Consider the following 19583-nt stretch of genomic DNA (forward strand, 5'->3'; position numbering starts at 1 on the left):
TTTATCCTGCAGTGGGTGTATTCAGGCTGATGATTATGATGATGACCCTCAGCGTCACCCTCCCATTGGTTACAGGAAGCGCGGCGCTCCTCTGAAGCCTCTTCCCATTGGCTGCACACCACGTGACGCTCATCCGAACTAACCAGAACTTACCCGAGTTACTTCGAGGCTTCAAACAGGGTTTTTGGTTCGGACTCTGCAAAACTGTGCGCGAGGTCTTCTCGGTAGCGTGCCTGCCTGGCGACCACATGGTTGTTGGGTTCAAATACCGACCGATATCAGAATTTTTTCTTTGAGTAAAACCACTTATTTTGTAAGATTAAGTAGTTTCGGACATGCCCGACATTTAATGCACATTAAATGTTGTTTTTTCTATCATTTTCATACCAGAAACCCACACGCGTGACGTGTGTTCCTGTCCACAACGCCTGTACCGCCTTTTCCGCTGAACAGGAGCCTTAAAGTTATCGCTTTAATAATCGATGCTGGAGACGAAATGCAGGCGGCATAAATGAATACTTCCACTGAGCGGCCTTTGCGCCATCGAAAGGAAAATAAAGTGGCTAATATTTTGTCGCCCTCAACTGAAACGTTAACGACTTTTCACATTTCTGCTTGCTTGTCCGCGGTGCATTTGCTATTGAGAGCACATGCAAAGAGTCCCCAGGGACACATTTCTGTACACAAATTAATTTTGTAAACCAGGTAGCTACCTTTGCGATCTTTCGCCGTGTAGTTAAAAAGAATATATCCGGCATGTTGACAATGCATGGTTCTGTCATTTCAAGCCGCGTGTGTTGAATGGCTGATCACTCCGCTCCCATGATGATCACGCGTTTTTAATTTTTTCTTGCTGCGGTGCATAATTGCAGCAGGGTAATCGCACGGCTGTTTTGACGGCTTTGGCGATGAACTTGAACTCCTTGCTTTGATCACCTTTGCTGAAGCGGCTGTGTATCTGCAATAGATATTGCATATGAAAATGCAAATAAGTTCGCGGTATAGTCGAAGTCATCTGAAACTATGTTCAGGTTGAAGGCTGCAAAGTGATTGAAACGATCTGGGTATCTAATGTTATAAGGTAGTTGGTTTAACCTTACATGCGTTACAGCGCAAAGCGTCCAGACGAAAAGAAAGCGACAACATAAGGAAGCTGTTGTTGTGATCGCGCTTACTTAATAATAATAATTGGTTTTTGGGGAAAGGAAATGGCGCAGTATCTGTCTCATATATCTTTGGACACCTGAACCGCGCCGTAAGGGAAGGGATAAAGGAGGGAGTGAAAGAAAAAGAAAGGAAGAATAGGTGCCGTAGTGGAGGGCTCCGGAATAATTTCGACCACCTGGGGATCTTTAACGTGCACTAACATCGCACAGCCCACGGGCGCCTGAGCGTTTTTCCTCCATAAAAACGCAGTCGCCGCGGTCGGGTTCGAGCCTGGGAACTCCGGATCAGTAGTCGAGCGCCCTAACCACTGAGCCACCGCGGCGGGGCATCGCGCTTACTTCCTGCTGTGGAATTTGGTGAAGAGACGTGACTGCAGCACTGCCAGAGGGAACGACAACAATAGCGTCCCCATAGCAACGATAGTGCTCAACAGGAATGCCAGCGACGACCTTAAGCGTATTCGTTCCGGTCCTTGCCCAGTGGTCCCCTTTAGTCACGCTAGATTTGAAGAATTGCCCGAGTGCCGCACCTGCGACAGAGCCTCCGCGTTCCGGTCACCAGTCAAGCTCTTTCGACACTTGCGGAGAGACAGCCCGCATTCCGGTGTCATGCGGCTGCCCTCCGGACGCACGTGCGCGGCCACCGGGAAGCCGCGGGGACGACAACGTGACCGGGTCCTGTTCCCTTTCCGTCGACCGAGCTGCGAAGAAGCATCAGGACAGCCCTACCGTGGGTGGTACCATCAGTGACATCTTGTGATTGGACATGATTCTTCGAACTGTATTCCCCAGCTAGGGATCTGGGGAATACGAAGAGTATTTAAGGAGCTGCTGGTTTGATGCCAAGAGAGCCCCCTTCTTGAGAGGTATCAGAGACTCCCGACTCCTAAGTGCTCTAGTGCAGTGGCCAGCAAAGCTGACCTGTTCGTGCCGCCGTGGGTTCGAAACCCAGCCGCGGCAATATTTATCTGAATTCTGCATGGGCTGCTGATATGCTAGGCATGGCCAAGGTCATCCTCCTATTGGCTACAGCTGTTACGACGTTTCTCTGAACTTACCCAATTGTAGACAGAAAACCAGCGCTAAGGACGGAGGCACAAAATAGGAACGCAGGACGACGCTGTGTTTCTGTGTCTCCGTCCTTCGCGGTGGTTTTCTGTCTACAATCATGTACCGACTCACCCAGCTTTGCACTCTATTGAACTCACGCGAGCTTCCTCCCAATGGCTGCAGCTTGCGCGACGCTCCTCCGAACTAATCCGAGCTTACCCGAGTTACTCAGAGCTTCACACGAGATTCGTGGTTCGGACCATGTGAAGTAATGGTTTCGCTCTACGATACGTGCGAGCCGCGGTGATGGCTCAGTGGTTATGGCGCTCCGCTGCTGGCCCGAAAGACGCGTGTTCGATCCCGGCCGCGGTGGTCGAATTTCGATGGAGTGCGAAGTGCTAGAGGCCCGTGTACTGTGCGATGTCAGTGGTAGTTATTACACAGAAACCCAGAAATATGTCCAGAAAGACTTACATGTTCAACTATTGCTGTGGTGTGAATATGTACTTTCTACAAAATGCCTTTTCAGCCAAACAACTGTTCATCTTCAAGAACTGTGACCGGACGGCCTTCGAAATGTACTGGTGCTCCTTCTTTGTTGCATAAATTAATCTCAGCCTTGCCTCCCTTCTAGTGACATGTTGCCTCGCAGTGTTGTCTTTTAGGATGTTTGTGAAACCACTTGCTGCAAACATCCCAAATAGCTCATATCAATAGAATATGATAGCACTGTGATAAATACCATGTTTCAAAGAAAACAAGAATGGTAAGCACTGCTGCTCTGCAGTGGGTACATGATGACAAAAGCAGCGCACACTTTGACAGGACAGAAAGAACGAGAAGGAAGACGCCACCAGCGCTGACTCGCAACTGAAGTTTATGATAAAAAACGAGCAAGTATATACAGAGTAACCACCTTAAACTGCACATCTCAAAACCACATCTGAACAAGTTAACGTGTGTGGCAATAAAAAAGTCACCAAACAATTAAACACTAAAGCCTGACAGACTGTGAGTCAGAAGGTCACTGTATTCAATTCCAGTGCTGGCGTTTTTAGTGCGCTAACACTTATAGTGGCCATTCCCCGTGTTTAGCCGTTGTGTTTGTCTGTTTGCCTGCCTGTCTGATTGTCCGAAGCCTGTTTTGGGGCAGGCTGCAGCTCAATTAATCGCGAGGCGCTGCTCGCGAAGAGCAACCTGGATCGCAACCCAAGTGCCACCGATGGCAGCACCTGCCACAGAAGATCAGTGGAGCATCCGAACTTGACCACTGCGCCAGGAGTGGTATAGGAAGACTCCCAAGGATCTATGAATGCAGATAATGACCGATTCCTCATATATGGACGTTAACCCATTAGTGCTATCCGAACAAGCGTCATCCGTGAATACTGGATCTGATCACCGGAACCGACGCGAAAACAGAACTGCTAGCGCATCTAATTCGCATTTGGCCTAATTACGCAAACCAAGCATTATTTTTTCAAGTTGTTTTTTTGTTTCCATAATGTTTTAACGCGACAGCGTTAAGGAGCTCGTGTCGCAGAAAAGCCGGTGTCGTCGGCGGCGTTGGCCGTGAGCGAAAAATCCTCATCGCACTCCTCCTCCTCCTCCTCGCAATGTACCCCATTGCCCCAACAGATCGCGCGCGACGGCAGCGCCTCCCGCCCGTATCGTTCGGGCGCAGTGGGGCCGTGCAGGCACGCAGGAATCACGCAGTGAGCGTGTTCCCACGCGTTCCCACGGGTTCCCAAAGCGCGTTCACCACGAAGCTTGCGGCTCGCGGCCCGTTCGTTCGACGCGGAAGCTATATATGCTGGCGTTCATGGCGTCGGATTTGTCGAGAACGATGTGCCGAAGAACTACGACTGCAACTTTAGTCCCGCGCGTTTCGGCAAGGCGCCTGGCAGCGCTTCTACGTGGTTTGCCGCTCCGCGCGTCCGTTTCACCGTACATAGCAGTGCGATTTGTCTAACGGGCAAGGCGTCGCGCCCAACGGGCGATGGCGTTCCGTGGACTCCCTGGGAGTGCTACCACACGCTGTCGCGTTTCACTCTTAAAGGCGAAGCTTAAGCGTCCTCCAATTTTTTTTTCTGTCGTAATTTGTTTGGATCGATTTTTTTTTGGAAGATGGGCGGAAATTGCGAGCGAGATCAAAAGAAGAAAACTCAAATTGCATTGGCCAATTTTTGGTTCAAAGATAGCTGCATCGTATTGGCCTAGGTTAGTTTAATTTTAATTGAAATGACACTGGCATTTTCATAAGGGACCAAAGCTACAGTTAGTGGTTTAGTAGTTTGGGTGGCTGGCGAGTCAGTGCTGGGTTGGTTGAGGGAGTCTTTCTGTGGCTGCCGGTACGGGAGAGCTTCGGGTCTCGATATCGTGTCGCGGGATGCTGGGTACGCGCTCTGGTGCTTAGGGCGCGCGAATGAATTACTCGGCGTAAAAATGCGCTCTCAGCCTTGGCCCTGCATTCTGGCAGGGCCACACTGTCGCCGAGTCTACTTGGTTCCGCTACTTGCTGCTGATCGAAAAAGCGCACTCATTTTCGCGCACGGCCGAGTTCCGTCGTAACCAGACGTTGCGGTAGTAGCAGGTGGCAACAACAGGTTCCCTGCACCTTAAGGCTGTTTCACGGGATGCGATTGTAGCCTGAGCGCTGCGCGATTTTGGGCGCTTTGTGAGAGATCGTCGCGTCGGTGTTGTCGCAAACCCTTTGCGACAGACTTGCAACGAGTTGGTCGCACGGCCGCACCGTCGGCGCGATCGTTTCGAAAGGGAGGCTGGCTGCTCGTAGCTGCTTATCTCTTAACGAGGGCAAAAAACCATAACACATTTTATCGAACAGAAAAATGTGCGACAGCCCAAATAGAATTACTCACGATTATAAAATAAACGCATAATGAGGTCTTCGATATTTATATTCACCAAAACACTTCTTGCCTAGCCATTCGCGCCACACCGACTGAAATTGTTAGCATGTGAAATAGAGACTGCAAATGGCGTCGCAACGGCAATGCGACTGGACCGATTTTTTTCTAGCGCGTCGCATCATGTGAAACAGCCTTTACTTGTGTCGCGGTACGTTTTAATCTGCGCTGTCGAAAGCCCCGACACGCTTCCTAGCTGCGAGGCTGTAAGAATTAGTACCGGTTGATGAATATAATGGATGAGCATGCGGCCTGGTCTATATGCATGCCATTGAATTTTCATGCCCTTGGAAATTGTTGGTGTGAGCGCAGGAAGCGTTTTATACGTTTGAAATCGCACTGAGCAGGAATATTTGGCATAATAATTGCCATGTTCGCGCAGAATTCCTCTGCCCGCACTTTTGATGTTTTTTCGAAATTACGTGTTTAAATTATCGTCATTGAGTTACGCGGTGTTCGCAACTGGCGGTCAGTAGATGGCGCTGGATGCTGAAATTCGCTCTGCAGCGAAGACGAGGTCCCGGTCCAAGGCCGAAGAGCGCCCAGCAATGTGTATCTGTAGAACCGAATGTAAATAAACTGCTTTCTTGTGTCCGCAAACACCTTTTTTCAAACCAATATCGAAGACAACACGTGCATACCGTTTGACGCATGCATAAAAGCAGGTGTGCGTATAAACGGTTTCAGGCTTTTAACATTTAGTGCATGCACTAGCACTTACAGAGGCCATTCCCCGCATTTAGCCTTTGTGTTTGTCTGTCTGTTCGTGTGAAACTTGCTTTCGGAAGGCTGCCCACCGGGTTGTGGGCAACCTGCCCAGGTTTGTGTGTGAGTAATATTACACCTGGCAGGTTGTACAATTGCCACTGCCCACTGCATTGTGGTCAGCTGCCCACTGTGGCAGGTGGCAGTTCTATTAATGATTAGTCGCGAGACTAATCGAGAAGTGCCACTTGGGTCTCCCAAGCCCCACCGGTGGCAGCACCTGCCGTGCAGGGGAGTGGCGTACCGCTGCAGCATTGTGCCAGGAGTGGTATGAGGAGGACTTCCAAGGATCTGTGAACGCAGAGCAGAGAATGATCCGTTCCGCATTACGGACATTAAACCATTTTCGCTATCGGAACAACCGCCATCCGAGAACACTGGATCCGAACACCGGAACCAGAGTGGAAACGGAAGAGCTATAGCGTACCTAATACGCATTTGGCCTAACTAAGCAAATAGACCATAATTTTTTTTTTACTGTGCAAGAAATATGAGTGATATTAATCCGAAATACCGGAGTGTGTCTCTGCGTGGCTGCCGCGTGAAGGTTCCGGCGCCGGTAGCGAGCCGAGCGCGGGAAGTGCCTCGAGACGACAGGCGGCAGGGAAAATCAGCAGAAAATCACGCCTGCTTGGACAATGCCCCAAGGTACAAGTTGTGTTTCTCAAATAATTGAGGCCTACTGGGGGTTATTGAAATAGGGATTAGTGAGGTTAGACTCCGAGGCCTGGATTGGGAACAGCTGGGGATAAGAGTTAATGGAGAATACCTAGGTAATCTGCAATTCGCTGACGACATTGCCTTGCTAAGTCACTCTGGACATGAACTGCAAAACATGATCAATGAGTTAGACAGAGCAGAACGGTTGGTCTAAAAATTAACATGCAGAGAACCAAAGTAATGTTCAACAGTCTTGAATGGCAACAGCAGTTCCCAACTGGTAGCTAGGTGCTCGAAGTGGTAAGGGAATTCGTCTACTCAGGGCCGGTAGTGACAGCTGATCCTGATCATGAGAGGGAAATAACTAGAAGGATAAGAATGAAGTGGAGCGCATACGGCAGGTTCTCTCAGGTCATGAATAGCAGGTTACCAATATCCCTCAGGAGAAACGTGTACAGCACTTGTATTTTACAGGTACTCACCTACGGGGCAGGAACGTGGAGGCGTAGTCAGGCTGATGATGATGAGTGAAATGAAGATTAAGATTGTCTGCATGCTGGTGTGTTATGCCAATAAATAGTTGTTGGTAACCCATGTGTTGGCTTGCTGTGGCTATGACGCTCTAGTTTACTACACTCAGTGAGAACAGACTGAATTGCTACTGACACTCCTCGCCTGACATGACCTCTTATTTGTACGTCCCTCCGTCTTGTTTGGACCTTATGGTCTAATATCTACTCAATGCCAACAGCGCAATGATGTATGCGCGTGGTATGAAAAATTGCCTTTACGATGTAATCTAGAATACAATTGCCAATAAAATATTTACGATAAATATGCACTACCTGCTGTGCAAGTGTTTTAACCGCTTCAGGAAGTGTGATACCCAGGCGTTCAAGGAGTTCCACGAGCCAGGTCTGGCAGTTGTTTAGAACCGGATGGAAGTCGAGGTCGTTGTTCATGCTCCTAAAAGCTTTGTCTGCGGCTTCTGGTGTGATTTCGAACACTCCTAGGGGAACCTGTAAAGAGGAAGAAACAAAATGTGTTTCACGGGGCTGAGTTTGTTGTGCGCAGACCAGAAAATGCGTTTTTAAAATTCTGGCGATGTGATCTTTTCTGTCGAGCGGAAACCTGGGTGATTCGGAAACCGTTCATATGCTGGAGCGCTGCATTGACAACAAAGCGCTTTGCTGCATTAGGCGGAGCTGGATAACCAACTAGCTGTAGCCGAAAAGGCGATCAACCTTCAGAGGTCTATTTTTGAACCTACAGTGAAGTTATTCCGATTGAGAGAAATGAAAAAGTTACCACTTGGTATTCTGATGTTAACAGCGCAGAATGTAGACCGGACACGAGAAGAGAAGCACGCACAACGAGCGCTGGGTGCAATAAATGTGCTCCTCTTCTCGTGTCCCGTCTACGTTCTGCGCTGTTAACATCCGGATGCAAAAGCAACAAACTCAAGATGCTGTTCCGGATAACCACTTGGTATTGCCATTACTTTCAGTTTATGTCGCCCGTGTAGCACTAGAACAACATGAAGGGTCATGTATCATTAGCGCACACACGCTCCCCTCACAACCCACATACTCAATTTTTGCAGTTTACATTGTACAGGATCTACAACCCCCCCCCCCCACCCCCTCCCCCCCCCCCACCCCACGAAAAAAAAAGCCGTCATGCGTAGCTGTCAATCGGCGGTGACCATTCTTTTCACAACACGTCCGACGGATGGCGCTGTCATCGCTCAGTGCGAGGAGATGATGTTTTCATGAGGGTGAGGTTTTGTGGAAACCAGTGTTGTAGGTGTTACCGAAAAAAAAGTAACTAGAAACGTTACTGGTTAGGCTAAAAAAAAGTAACGCATTACCGCCCTGCGTTACCTATAAAAAAAGGTAGCGCGTTACCGTTGCCGTTACCGAAAAAAAAGCACCGCTCGTTATTTTGCCGTTACTTTATTCCCATAAATTTTAATTAGTGCGTCGTCGCCTTAAGAACTCACGATAACAATTTTACAAAGGTCATATTTCTCATAAAACTCCTAGCTCAAACAACGATTTTACTCGAAATCCTGGTTAAGGAGAATACTTTGCACAAATGTGCACGAACTCAGCAATGTTATAGTGGCCTAAAGTTGCCTCTAGACTAGAGTTACATGTGATGGCTTCTAACTCTGTGGCACATGGTGAAGCCACTTTCTGATTGTGACATTAAATACAAACTGACACTTCATCATCAATTCTAACTTCACACAGAAAACATCGCTGAACTCTCAACTAATTTCCAGTAATTCTGAAAAATGGGATGTTCCAAAATGCTCGGCATGCTTCCACTCTTAGAGGGTGGTGTGTGTGAGTTGTTTGGGAAGGAAGGAGAGGTAGGTGAAGGCAGTTTTGTGAATGAGTGTTCGTGCACGTGTTTCGTGCTTTATGGCTATTCTCTGTTCTTTTTTTTTTAGTAATTGGGTGCGTCGTCAAGGGCAGGTGTTTTCTGTCATTCATGCGAGCCGCAACAAGGGTCGTCGAAAGCACATGTACATTTTGTTTATCAGTTTAGGTGCTCTGTGCTTTTTTTTTTCCTCAAGAAAGGGGGCTGAGTGTGGGACAGTTGGAACAAAAAGTAACAAGTAACGTGACACCTCACGTTACCGAAAAATGTTAACGTAAGTACCTTACCCGTTACAGTTCCGAAATGGTAACGAGTACGTTACAAAGTTACCGAAAAAAGTAACGCGTTACCGCCAACACTCGTGGAAACTGAGTGCGGACGGCAAATAGGTCCGTACCGCCGTAGCCGCATTTCTAGATATATGTAGGAAAGGCAGTCATTCTCATGTCGGACGCTCCAGATTTGGCACTGGAAGACACCCGCACGCAAAGGAAAGCGTCAAGCAGAAGTGACTGACAACTAACGCGACTGTGAAAATAGCATATGACGACGACGCAATTAATGTCTGTGAAGAAAAAATGAGTTTCGCGAAAATTATACAATTTTGGCACCTTTATCGCTTTCCGTAGCGTTAGATTACGCTGTGGTGCGTACATTGCGAAGCTGAACGTGCCCGGTGCGCGATGTGTTGCGTTGGATACATATATACTATGTAGTAAAATATGAGGCGTAGCCTCAAACTACAAAAAATCGCGAATCTTAAAGCGAAAAAAAACGTCAGAAAAGTGCCCAAAATACGGCAGAATTTTTGTTCGTTTTCTCGTAATGACAGATCGTCACTTCATCATTTATTCAGGTCCTTAGTTCAGCTGACGTTTTCGCATCTGCCTTTCATATCTAGATAGGAATTCCAACCGCAACCGTGATTTAAGTTTCCAACTGGACGAATAGTGCGTTGTCGCACGCCTCGGCGTTCGGTGCCTTTTGGAAAAGATCAAGCGCTGTCTTTACGACCTTCATTCGGCAGGAAAGAACGCACAGAAAACCAGAAAACAAATGTCATTGTCTAGGGCACCCGCCGTGGTGGCTCAGTGGTTAGGGCGCTCGGCTACTGATCCGGAGTTCCCGGGTTCGAACCCGGCCGCGGCGGCTGCGTTTTTATGGAGGCAAAACGCTAAGGCGCCCGTGTGCTGTGCGCTGTCAGTGCACGTTAAAGATCCCCAGGTGGTCGAAATTATCCCGGAGCCCTCCACTACGGCGCCTCTTTCTTCTTTCACTCCCTCCTTTATCCCTTCCCTTACGGCGTGGTTCAGGTGTCCAACAATATATGAGACAGATACTGCGCCACTTCCTTTCCCCAAAAACCAATTAAAAAACTTGAAATCGTCTAGGGCAAAAGGCTGTAGACAATTCTTTCTTTTTTTTGGTGGCAGTGAAACAAGCGCCGCAGGTCAATTTCTTCATTGCGAGACGAGATGGCCGCTCGCTGAAGCCGTCGTCTGCTAGCTGGGCTCACGCTCGAGCTGATATTGCGAAAATTACATTGTTTGATTGGTTGAAGCATATATTGATTGACTGATTGATACCACGCGGTATTGGTTCGGCGCTGGAACGCTGGAGGCACCGACTATTTTTCTGTGACGTCTTTCCAGTGAGAGGAGGAAAAGCTAGTGCCTTGTATGGACAAAGTGTTCGTTTATTGAATCCGCGTCCTTAAAGTCGGAGAGAGAAAGCGGTGCCTTAGAGAAAGGTTCTAGATTGGGGCAAATGTCAGGGGAGGCAGTGTACGTGGGTAAGGGTAGGGTGGCCGATTACTTAAGCAAAACTATATTCACATTGTACGCTTGATAAGCAATCACGCGGTGCTTACGCTGTCGCTGCGTAAAGCTCTAAATTCAGCCAAAGTTGCTTGTTTTGATCTTGCTCTGATCGTTTGAATGGCTTTGCAGAAGAAAAAGCGAACGCAACAACTTTGTGCGCAACGGAAAGGTGCCGCACTTGACCGCACGCAACGTTTACTCCAAACCGCCCAATCCCAGAGCATCTGCCACCAGTGTTCCTGTATATGCTCCCACAGGGAGTCGAGTTGCGCGAAGGTCCGCCATAATGTTCCAAGCTGTGCGGGAAAGCCACTGCTCGTGCGTATACGGTCTGCGTTCATGGGCTCGCTGTGTAGAGCGCTTGGGCTTGTTTTTTTATTTGCATACAAATTGCACTCGACCACAAATTTTTAAACGTAACGCCGAAAACTAATCTGTTATTTGCCGAGGGTGTGCATAAAGCATGAAAAAAAATCGCCAACCGTTAACAGGAAACCATAGTCATGACAAACTGACGAAAAAATGCTAATAACGGCCTCCGATTTTCTTTTCTGTAACAAGTAATTTCATATGACCAAGCAGTTCCGTTCCGCATGGGACCGCGTGTGTCCCGTCCTGCGTGCTCGTCTCAAGAAGAAAAAAAAAGTGTATAGCGGTGAATTACTTTTTCCACAACTATCTCCGCCGGGTGATCTGTGCGAGTTACACGCGGAAAATACGAAAACGTATTCGACTAGAACCACGTCAGAATGATTCTGCAGCTTGTTGCAGGCAAGCAGACTAATGAAACACCAATGCATTGAACAGGCGAGTTTGACCTAGCTGAAAAAATTTGAAGTCAGTAGTTTGCGTAAAACATTTTGCAAAATGTACCCCGCTGCTTAAATGCAGTGAAATGACGAATCTTTAAAGGAACTTGAAATTACGCTTTCTCTTTAATATTATTGCTTTCCTTATTTTTATTACAAAGCATTGTCTTTTCATCTTAGTTATTAAATTATAATATTTGGGCGCCTTTATCGTGGCCCATTCTCAAAAGCTATTTCAGCCGCCGACGCACTTCAGCCGCCGACCCTCCCTAAATGACACTTCGTAAAAGGCTTTGCCGTTTGCAGTGCGGTTGCTGCAGTTTGCCGCACTGCACCCATTCACAACTGACGACTGCGTCCCTCACTACCACACCAGAACTCCCAACCTAAAACCACAGGTGTGCACGGAAAATGTGTGAAAAGTAGCCGACAGAGTCGGCTTACTTGAGGCGTCGAGCTGACGAGAGGTCGCTCGGCATTGTGCCTCTGTAGTGTCCCTCTGGGAGCATATACAGCAACACTCTGCCTGTGAAGTCAGCTTCCCCACGGAAAGTTGAACATCTGACGTCACGAAAATCATGTGATCGCCCCTCGGAGAATGTCGTTCGGAGCGGCAAGGGAAAACAGACGCGCAACTCTGCTCCCTGCGGGAACATATTCAGGAACACTATCTGCCACCGCTCGACAGCGCCCCTCTCTTGACGGCGATTGGTCCGCTTTCGGTCACTTTAGCGCCTTTGGCAGCATCTGTAAACGATGAACAAGTTTTTTTTTCTTATTGTCCGAAGTAATTCGTCGCCTATATGTTATCATTGCATGTGCGGCACCTTTGAGTCTGTATTAATTACTTCTGCCTTCCTTTCTACACAAAACAAAAAGTCGATTTGGGATCACAGGGATTAGGTATCTTCGATGCTCACCAATGCCGCAGCAGGATGTCTTTGCCGTGGGTAGTATAGCACTGGATACAATGCTGCCCATATGACGTCTGTTTAACAGTTTTTCAGAAAAGCCCGCCACTAAGAATTAAAGATGGAGTGTTTGCGTTAAAGAGAAGCTTTTGGCGGCATAGCAGTACCAGTGTTGGCGGACGTCAGAAAACAGGCGAATCATGTCAACTAGTAAAGTGTTTATAACAGTTAAATTCTAACAGTTAAATTCTGCCTGCTATACTTTATTTCCGCTGCCCCACCTCAGGTGCTTCAGTATCGATGGCAGATGCCGGGGCTAGCAAAAATCTTTTTCTTCCTTTTTACTATTATTTTAATAAAAAAAAACCACTACCACCACCTAACAGCTAAATTTTATTCATTAACGACAGGCGGCTGATTTCAATTAGCTACTTGTAGCCGGCCGTAAGTAATAGCCATATCAGTTTTTTTGAAATTTCGAAAACGCGATTACCTTCGACTCTGTGACGCAGCTGATGTGGACCATTTCTCGCGCCATTTGAAAACCGCCCTCATGCGAGGAGCGGAAAGCGACCTCAGCCAATGGGGTCAGAACGTGACACTCCGATCCGCTTCGTGAATCGCTTCCGTTCTCTGCGGCACCACTACGTACGCGCCGATTGCTCCGACGCGGCAGGTGCGCACGCATGGATGGATGGATGGAAGGTAGGAGCGTTCCTTTTGAAACGGGGTGATGGCAGTTGCCACCATGCTCTGCTTTTTTCCCTCTTATTTTTGTTTAACCGTGTTGTAACTCATAAAAATTCGCAATTTTGTTTAAATACGCCTTCCTACACTTTTGATCTTATGTGATCACCTCTCTGCTTTTGAAGCACCAATCTTCCAATCGATTTTTGCTAATTTCCGCGGCAAATTTATTTACTTGACTATTAATATCTATAAACCCTAGCGCCTCAGGAAGAGTGACTGTGCCTGCATCAACGTGGATACCATCACATTTTAGTATGAGGTGTTCTATTGTTTCTACAGATCTACTACACACAGCACATGTGTAATCATCTGCGTTAAATTTCTTTTTGTAGCTGCGCGTTCTAAGACATCCTGACCTAGCTTCAAAGAGCAGGGCACTGCCTCTTGAGTTATCATAAAACGCTTCCTTCCTGATCTGCCTTTTCCAGTATCGATATAGTTCTACACTATGCTTCTTTTCAATTGAATCTATCCAAGTTTTACATTCCGCGTTTTTAACCTGTCGTCTAATTCTCTTTCTTTCTCCGGCCTCGTGTCGGGCATACTTACTCGTTACCTTCCTAGTTCTTTTCCGCCATTTTGAGTCAACGCTCTCTCTGCATAGATATTTAAATACCATAGCTGCCCACCTGTTATCGTTCAATTTCCTCAGGCGTTCTTCGTATAGTATTTTACTCTGAGCTTCCCGTGCTTCGAACGATCCCCAGCCCATATCCGCCTGTACTACCTCGTTTGTTGTTTTCCGTGGGCACCTAGTGCTATTAATCTTCCGACAGTTCTCTGATTTACTTATCTCGACTGAACTTCTGCCCTTAAGCACAGAACCGCATTCCCGAAAGTAATCCCCGGCACCATTATTCCTTTCCAAATACCTATGAGGACTTCATACCTGTTGTTCCCCCACAATGCCCTATGTTTCATTATCCCGACATCTCTTCGCCCTTTTGCTATGAGAGACAGTTCGTGCTTTTCCGTGTACATATGCCCGTTGTTTACCCATACCTCGAGATATTTGTATTCGGCCACTCGGGGTATTTCATGGCCTTTTATTGTAAGCTCCTGTTCAGTTGCATCGTTCAAAACCATCACACCTGACTTAGTTGCGCTAAAACTGAAACCTAGGCTGTCTCCTTCGTCTCCACAGCAATTCACCAAAGTTTGCAAATCTTCCTGGCTATCTGCTAACAGTACAATATCGCCCGCATACATTAAACCCGGTAGTCTTTGCTCAACAACCTTTCCACCTAATGTGTACTACAGATTATAACCTTGATTGCTTCATCATAGCCTTGTTTCCATACTTATCATATAAAGCATGAAGCATGCATTTATCAGCGTTTCCTTGACTCTTGGGCCAAGTTCATTAATTAGCTTGATTGAAATTTCGTCTATCCTGCGGACGTGCATTTTGGAATATTTGCTTCCGCCTTTTTCTAATTGTGATTGCTCAGTTCTAAGCTGTTTTCTGTCGTGCTATCCTGTGTTGCTCCCCCTTTTGCGGCTATCACCCTATCGTATTTCCTAAATCACTCAGCTATAACTGATGAAAGGTAGTTCACAGCGTCATCTCCCTCTAAACATTTTCCCTCGGTATCGTGAATCTGTTCCTGCTTTCTGTCATTCGCTTTACCCTGCCAGCTTATATGGTTCGATAATATTCTTGGCACCCCTTTAGTTGCATCGCTAACTTAAGCCAGCCAGCGATCAGAGGACTGGTTTATTTTAGCCTGGACGAGGGCCTGCGCTTGTTTTTTTTTTCCATAAGATTCCCATTTTTTGGCCTTTTCCTCTTCAGATAACTGCGCCCTCTTTGCTTCTCTGTGTTCCCGCGATGCCAACCGTCGTTGTTCGATGGCCTCCCTGATTTCCTTATTCCACTAACTTCGTGGCTTCCTCTCTCCTCTCCAGCGGTTTGCTCCTTTTGCTTTTTTTATTTTTGTACTAACGAGTAGCTCTGATTATAATCCCACTTTTCCATGGCATGTTTCTGTATTGCTTTCTCTATGCCGGCCGCTATTTGCGCTATTTGTTCGTAATTTAATTTTGCGTACTCTTTTTGACTTCCATGCTATTCTGTTATGAGCAGGGCTCCCAACTCTAAACTAATACGCTTATGATCACTTCCGAGGCTGTACTTCCCCTCTTCGTCTATCTCCATTATTGTCAGCTTGATATATATCCCCTGCTACATTAAGCAGTAGCCAATGGCGGTTTGCCTGTTACGGGATTTCCACGTGATTTGTCCCTCACACTTAGTTTCTTTATTTACAATAACTTTATTTACAATTTACAATAATTTACAATCCATATCCTCGATGTGGCTAGTCATGTCACCCAGCAGAATAATATCGGCGCCTTCTCCAAACTGCTTTATATCGTCATTGAGACACTTAAATAGATCCTTGTTCTCTTGCCTGCTTGTCCCCTGTCCCTAAATAAACTACTCCTAGCCATGTCCTTTTGCCGGCAATTGTACCTGATACCCAGACATGCTCCTTGCAAGTTGACTTTATTCTTTGCCAATTTGTTCCTTGATGTATCAGCATACCTACTCCTCCTCCCTTCCTCTCCGTTGTTGTTCTGTTGCTCCCTTCCCAGACGTAGCCATCGATAAACGGTCGATCTTCTAGATGTGTCTCGCATAGCGCGTCCTCTACCTGCTGTTGTATTTCTAACCATTTCGCTCTCTTTCTACCGCCTTGCATGTTTATGTACCTGATCTTGGTGTTAAATTTCTTTTTTTGTAGTTTTTTTCCTTGACCTCCTAGTAGCCATTTTGTTGGAGTCAGCCGCCATTGTTACACTTTCTACCTCACCTCTGCCTACCCTTACGCCCTGAGCCGCAATGGATCCTCTAAAAAAGCTACTGCCCGGCCTGCCAGGCGCTATCCGATCTCGGCTCCTAGCCTTCCATTAAAGTCGATGCCATCTCGTGTAAAGCCCCCGCCAAAGCCTGCTCTAAGCACTTCCCTGTTTATGTCCGCCACTTCAAAGCCATTCTCACTTAACTTCCTTATCTCCAGATTAACAGCCACAGCGTCCTTGGAAACTTCTCCGTTCCGTGCTTGCGCCTCCGTCACTGTGCACACCACAATCTGGACTTGCTGTGTTATCGCCCTTAAATCTGACGGGAACGTGGCGCCATCTGTCGCCGCCATGGTGTTCTGCGCACGCGCAGTCGCCCCTCGAGGAGGTGGAACATGGTAGCGGATGGCGGATCGCTCTATGCGATGCTCCCCTCTCCTCGCCACTTTGCAGCTCCGGCAACGACGGGGGCGAGGCTACGGGGCAGAGAATTTCATGGTGCGCTGCGATTTGATTGACATCGCGTTGAACTCTCCGCAGGTGCACTGAACTCGTCTGCAAAGAAGAACACAGCTGCGTCACCTCGTAACCGTTCTCACTCACCGTCTCCAATTTATCGTCCCCCGATGCGTGTTTGGAGGGCCGTTCACCTCGTCCTGTCAACCCATTGCTCACTTGTACTGCATGGTACACCAGTATCTGACCGTCCGAGAACCTGAAAAGTGCTTTCCAGTGCATGAATGAGCGTCGCGCTTCATCCGAGCAGCATGACGGTGAGCACAAGCCAGTTCGAGAAGTGGTCGCTCGAGTGAATACCAAAAACACTTCGCACACGAGCTTGGGCTCGGGCTCAGGCTCTTCTTCGCTAATGTCACTCTGCCCTCTCGCTTTACTGTAGAGGTCCTTCGCAGCCTGCCAGATGGTTGAACATTTAGTTGCCGCGTTTTTGCAAGCATTGTTCGCAAGTTCAAAAAAGTTTTTCTTCTGAGTTGCGGTGTGACTCCTTTTAAATTTGGAATAGATTGCATTCAGGCTTTGGACGCCAATTATTTCGCTTGACACATCCTCCTCAGTCATTTCACGGGCGATCAAACCAGCACAAGACGGAAAAAATTCAATCAAGTTGGGGAAAAAAAAAGTCGAAAATGAAGTCAGACACCGAAGACCGCACGATTGCTATAGCGTATGATCCGAAGTCATTGGGGACCAGTATTGAGGATTGCTTTAGTCACTGGAAGCAAATGATGCATTTTGAATGTCTGCATAGGCTTCTTCTTAAATATAGAAAATGAAGATAGAGCAAAATAAATTCATTTAATGCGAAAGCATTACTAGTCCCGTTACGAGAAAAGCCGGCGGCGTGTGTGCGTTAGTGTGTGTGCTCACAGATGGTACAGAATATCCCAGCGATGACCAAGCGGCCGTATGACGCACGCAGTAAGCCCAGCACCGCTGCTTCAGACAACCCTATACATGTCGTTCATCAATATATACTAACCCCTCTGGTTGATCCCAATCTGGCGCCAGTTTTCCTCGACATCATTCGACCAAAACTGTGACGCAACCGCTTGTCGTACATCGTTCTGGGTGGTGTGATACGATTCCTCGTTGCATACATCCTACATGATCCAGCAAAGTTGGATGTTAGCTTATGACAGGGATTCGAACCGGCGACATATGCACCTTCAATTCTATGCCTTCCCATACTCTCTACCGGTTCTCTGAAGGCGCGGTTGAGGTGTCTACCGAGATGTGAGGCAGTTACAGCTCCATTTCCTTTTCTCAAAAACCAATTTTCGTATAAAATTTTTATGCAGCCGTTCGTGGCACACCGTTTCGGTTGGTGTCATGCGCGCTCGTATCTGTCTGTGTGTGCGTGTGTGTATGGTGTTTGTGCGGATGGGTGTCAGTGCACCCAGGGACGGTAATGCGTTCGCATTTTCACAGAGCCCATGGGTTGGTAAGGTAACATGAAGTGCGATAAGAGAGGGGGAGAAACAGAAAGGCAGGAAGGTTAACTAGGTGATGCCCCAGCAGGCTACCCTACACGTGGGGAGGGGAACAATGGGGAGAAAAAGGAAAGAAAGAGCGGCATCTAAATGAGTTTTTCGTGTGTCCATAACGCCACTATGACAAGGGGACTTAATAAAAAATGGTGCAGCAGTTACGACACGAAGAACTAGACACGCAAAGGCGCTTGTGCTTGTTCGTCTCGTTCTTCGTGTCGGCAGTGCTGAGCCTTTTTTCTACCTAGGCATGAAGCACTGAATAGTTCGAAAACACACATTACTGGGTGATAAATGCTCCCCTTAATACAAAGTCTACAGAAAACTAACAAATTATCAATATTTTTTATTACCGACAGTCGACTGTATAATATCTGGGTACCCTCAAAGCAAAATGAGAATAGAAAAAGAGATGACACCTTAATAAAAAAGGAAAAAGAAACAGCCGAAGGGGTTCTATATTCAGTATGCCAATGCGTAAGAGGCAGTATAACAACATTAAAAAGCGTATCACAAGGATCAAGTACTAAACGGAAAAGAGTAGCAGAAAATAAGCAAAGAATAAAAATTATTCCATAGGGCATACAAGACGGAAGCCAATAGTTGCCGACTCCAAAGATTATAGGGGATGTTTTTGTGTTGTTAATTTATGGTGTTCATCAATAGAAGACTGCTATGGTAATTATTTTAGATTAGTGTGGTAATTATTAGACTCATAGATACTAATCTAACATTGATGAACACCACAAATTAACAACATCAACATCCCCTATGCTCCTTCGTTTCGATGACTGTTCGCTTCCGTCATGTCATAACGAGCGCCTCTATTCCCTTTACTTGTCTGCTCAATCGATATGGCATAGATGAACGACTGAACGGTCACTGAAACCAATGAAACACCAAAAAACATTTTTCTTGTTTTAGTGCGCTAGCACTTATATTGGCAATTCTCGGAATATATCCATTGTGTGTTTTTTTTAAATCTCGTTTTGAGCCAGGCTACCTACCGCCTGCATAGGCGTGTGCATACTATATTCGAAATGTTCAAAGTAAAGTGATCACTAATTTTGAAAAAAAAATCGTTTTTTTTGGTAAACATAAGCTTTTCTGGCTTAGAATTACCAGTTTTGGCGGACATCAGAAAATAGGAGAATCATGTTCACTAGTAAAGTGGTTAACTAAATTCTAAAAGCTAACTTTTCAAGTAGTACTTATAGCAAAATGATTTCAATTAGAGATTTGTAGCCGACCGTTATTAATGTCCATATTAGTTTTTAAGATTTTGAAAACGAGATTACCCTCGCCGCTGTGGCTCGACAAAATATGGCTGCATCATGGCGAAATACATGTGCTATCGGAAGGCATGCAGGCAAAACAACCCTTTCATTGCATGTAACTAGTCGAAATAGCCAGGTTTTGTCGAGCCACAGCACCGAGGGTAATCACATCTTAGAAATTCTAAAAACTGATATTGATATTACTAACGGCCCGCTAAATCTGTATTTGCAATCAGGTGCCTATGAAGG

The 19583-nt window shown here is 46.7% G+C and overlaps 1 protein-coding gene across 1 annotated transcript; it reads right to left on the reverse strand.

Moving 5' to 3' along the window:
• Positions 1 to 818: 818 nt before the first annotated feature.
• On the reverse strand, positions 819 to 17140 carry LOC144101984 (uncharacterized). The gene is made up of 3 exons (XM_077635222.1): positions 16655 to 17140; positions 7414 to 7587; positions 819 to 958 (listed from the first exon to the last, which is right to left on the reverse strand). Exons 1-3 carry the CDS (start codon positions 17126 to 17128, stop codon positions 830 to 832), a joined length of 777 nt encoding a protein of 258 aa, XP_077491348.1. The 5' UTR covers positions 17129 to 17140; the 3' UTR covers positions 819 to 829.
• Positions 17141 to 19583: the final 2443 nt, after the last annotated feature.

Source organism: Amblyomma americanum, chromosome 8, assembly GCF_052857255.1.
Source record: "Amblyomma americanum isolate KBUSLIRL-KWMA chromosome 8, ASM5285725v1, whole genome shotgun sequence".
NCBI lineage: Eukaryota > Metazoa > Arthropoda > Arachnida > Ixodida > Ixodidae > Amblyomma > Amblyomma americanum.

Bases quoted from the DNA above. Each gene is read 5' to 3' on its own strand.
- LOC144101984 (XM_077635222.1), bottom strand. From the start codon at position 17,128: ATGACTGAGGAGGATGTGTCAAGCGAAATAATTGGCGTCCAAAGCCTG. The intron at 7,588-16,654 runs GTGAGTGAGAAC...TCCTCTTTACAG, and splicing joins GGGACGATAAATTGGAGACG to GTTCCCCTAGGAGTGTTCGA. The intron at 959-7,413 runs GTAGTGCATATT...TATCTATTGCAG, and splicing joins TTAAAACACTTGCACAGCAG to ATACACAGCCGCTTCAGCAA.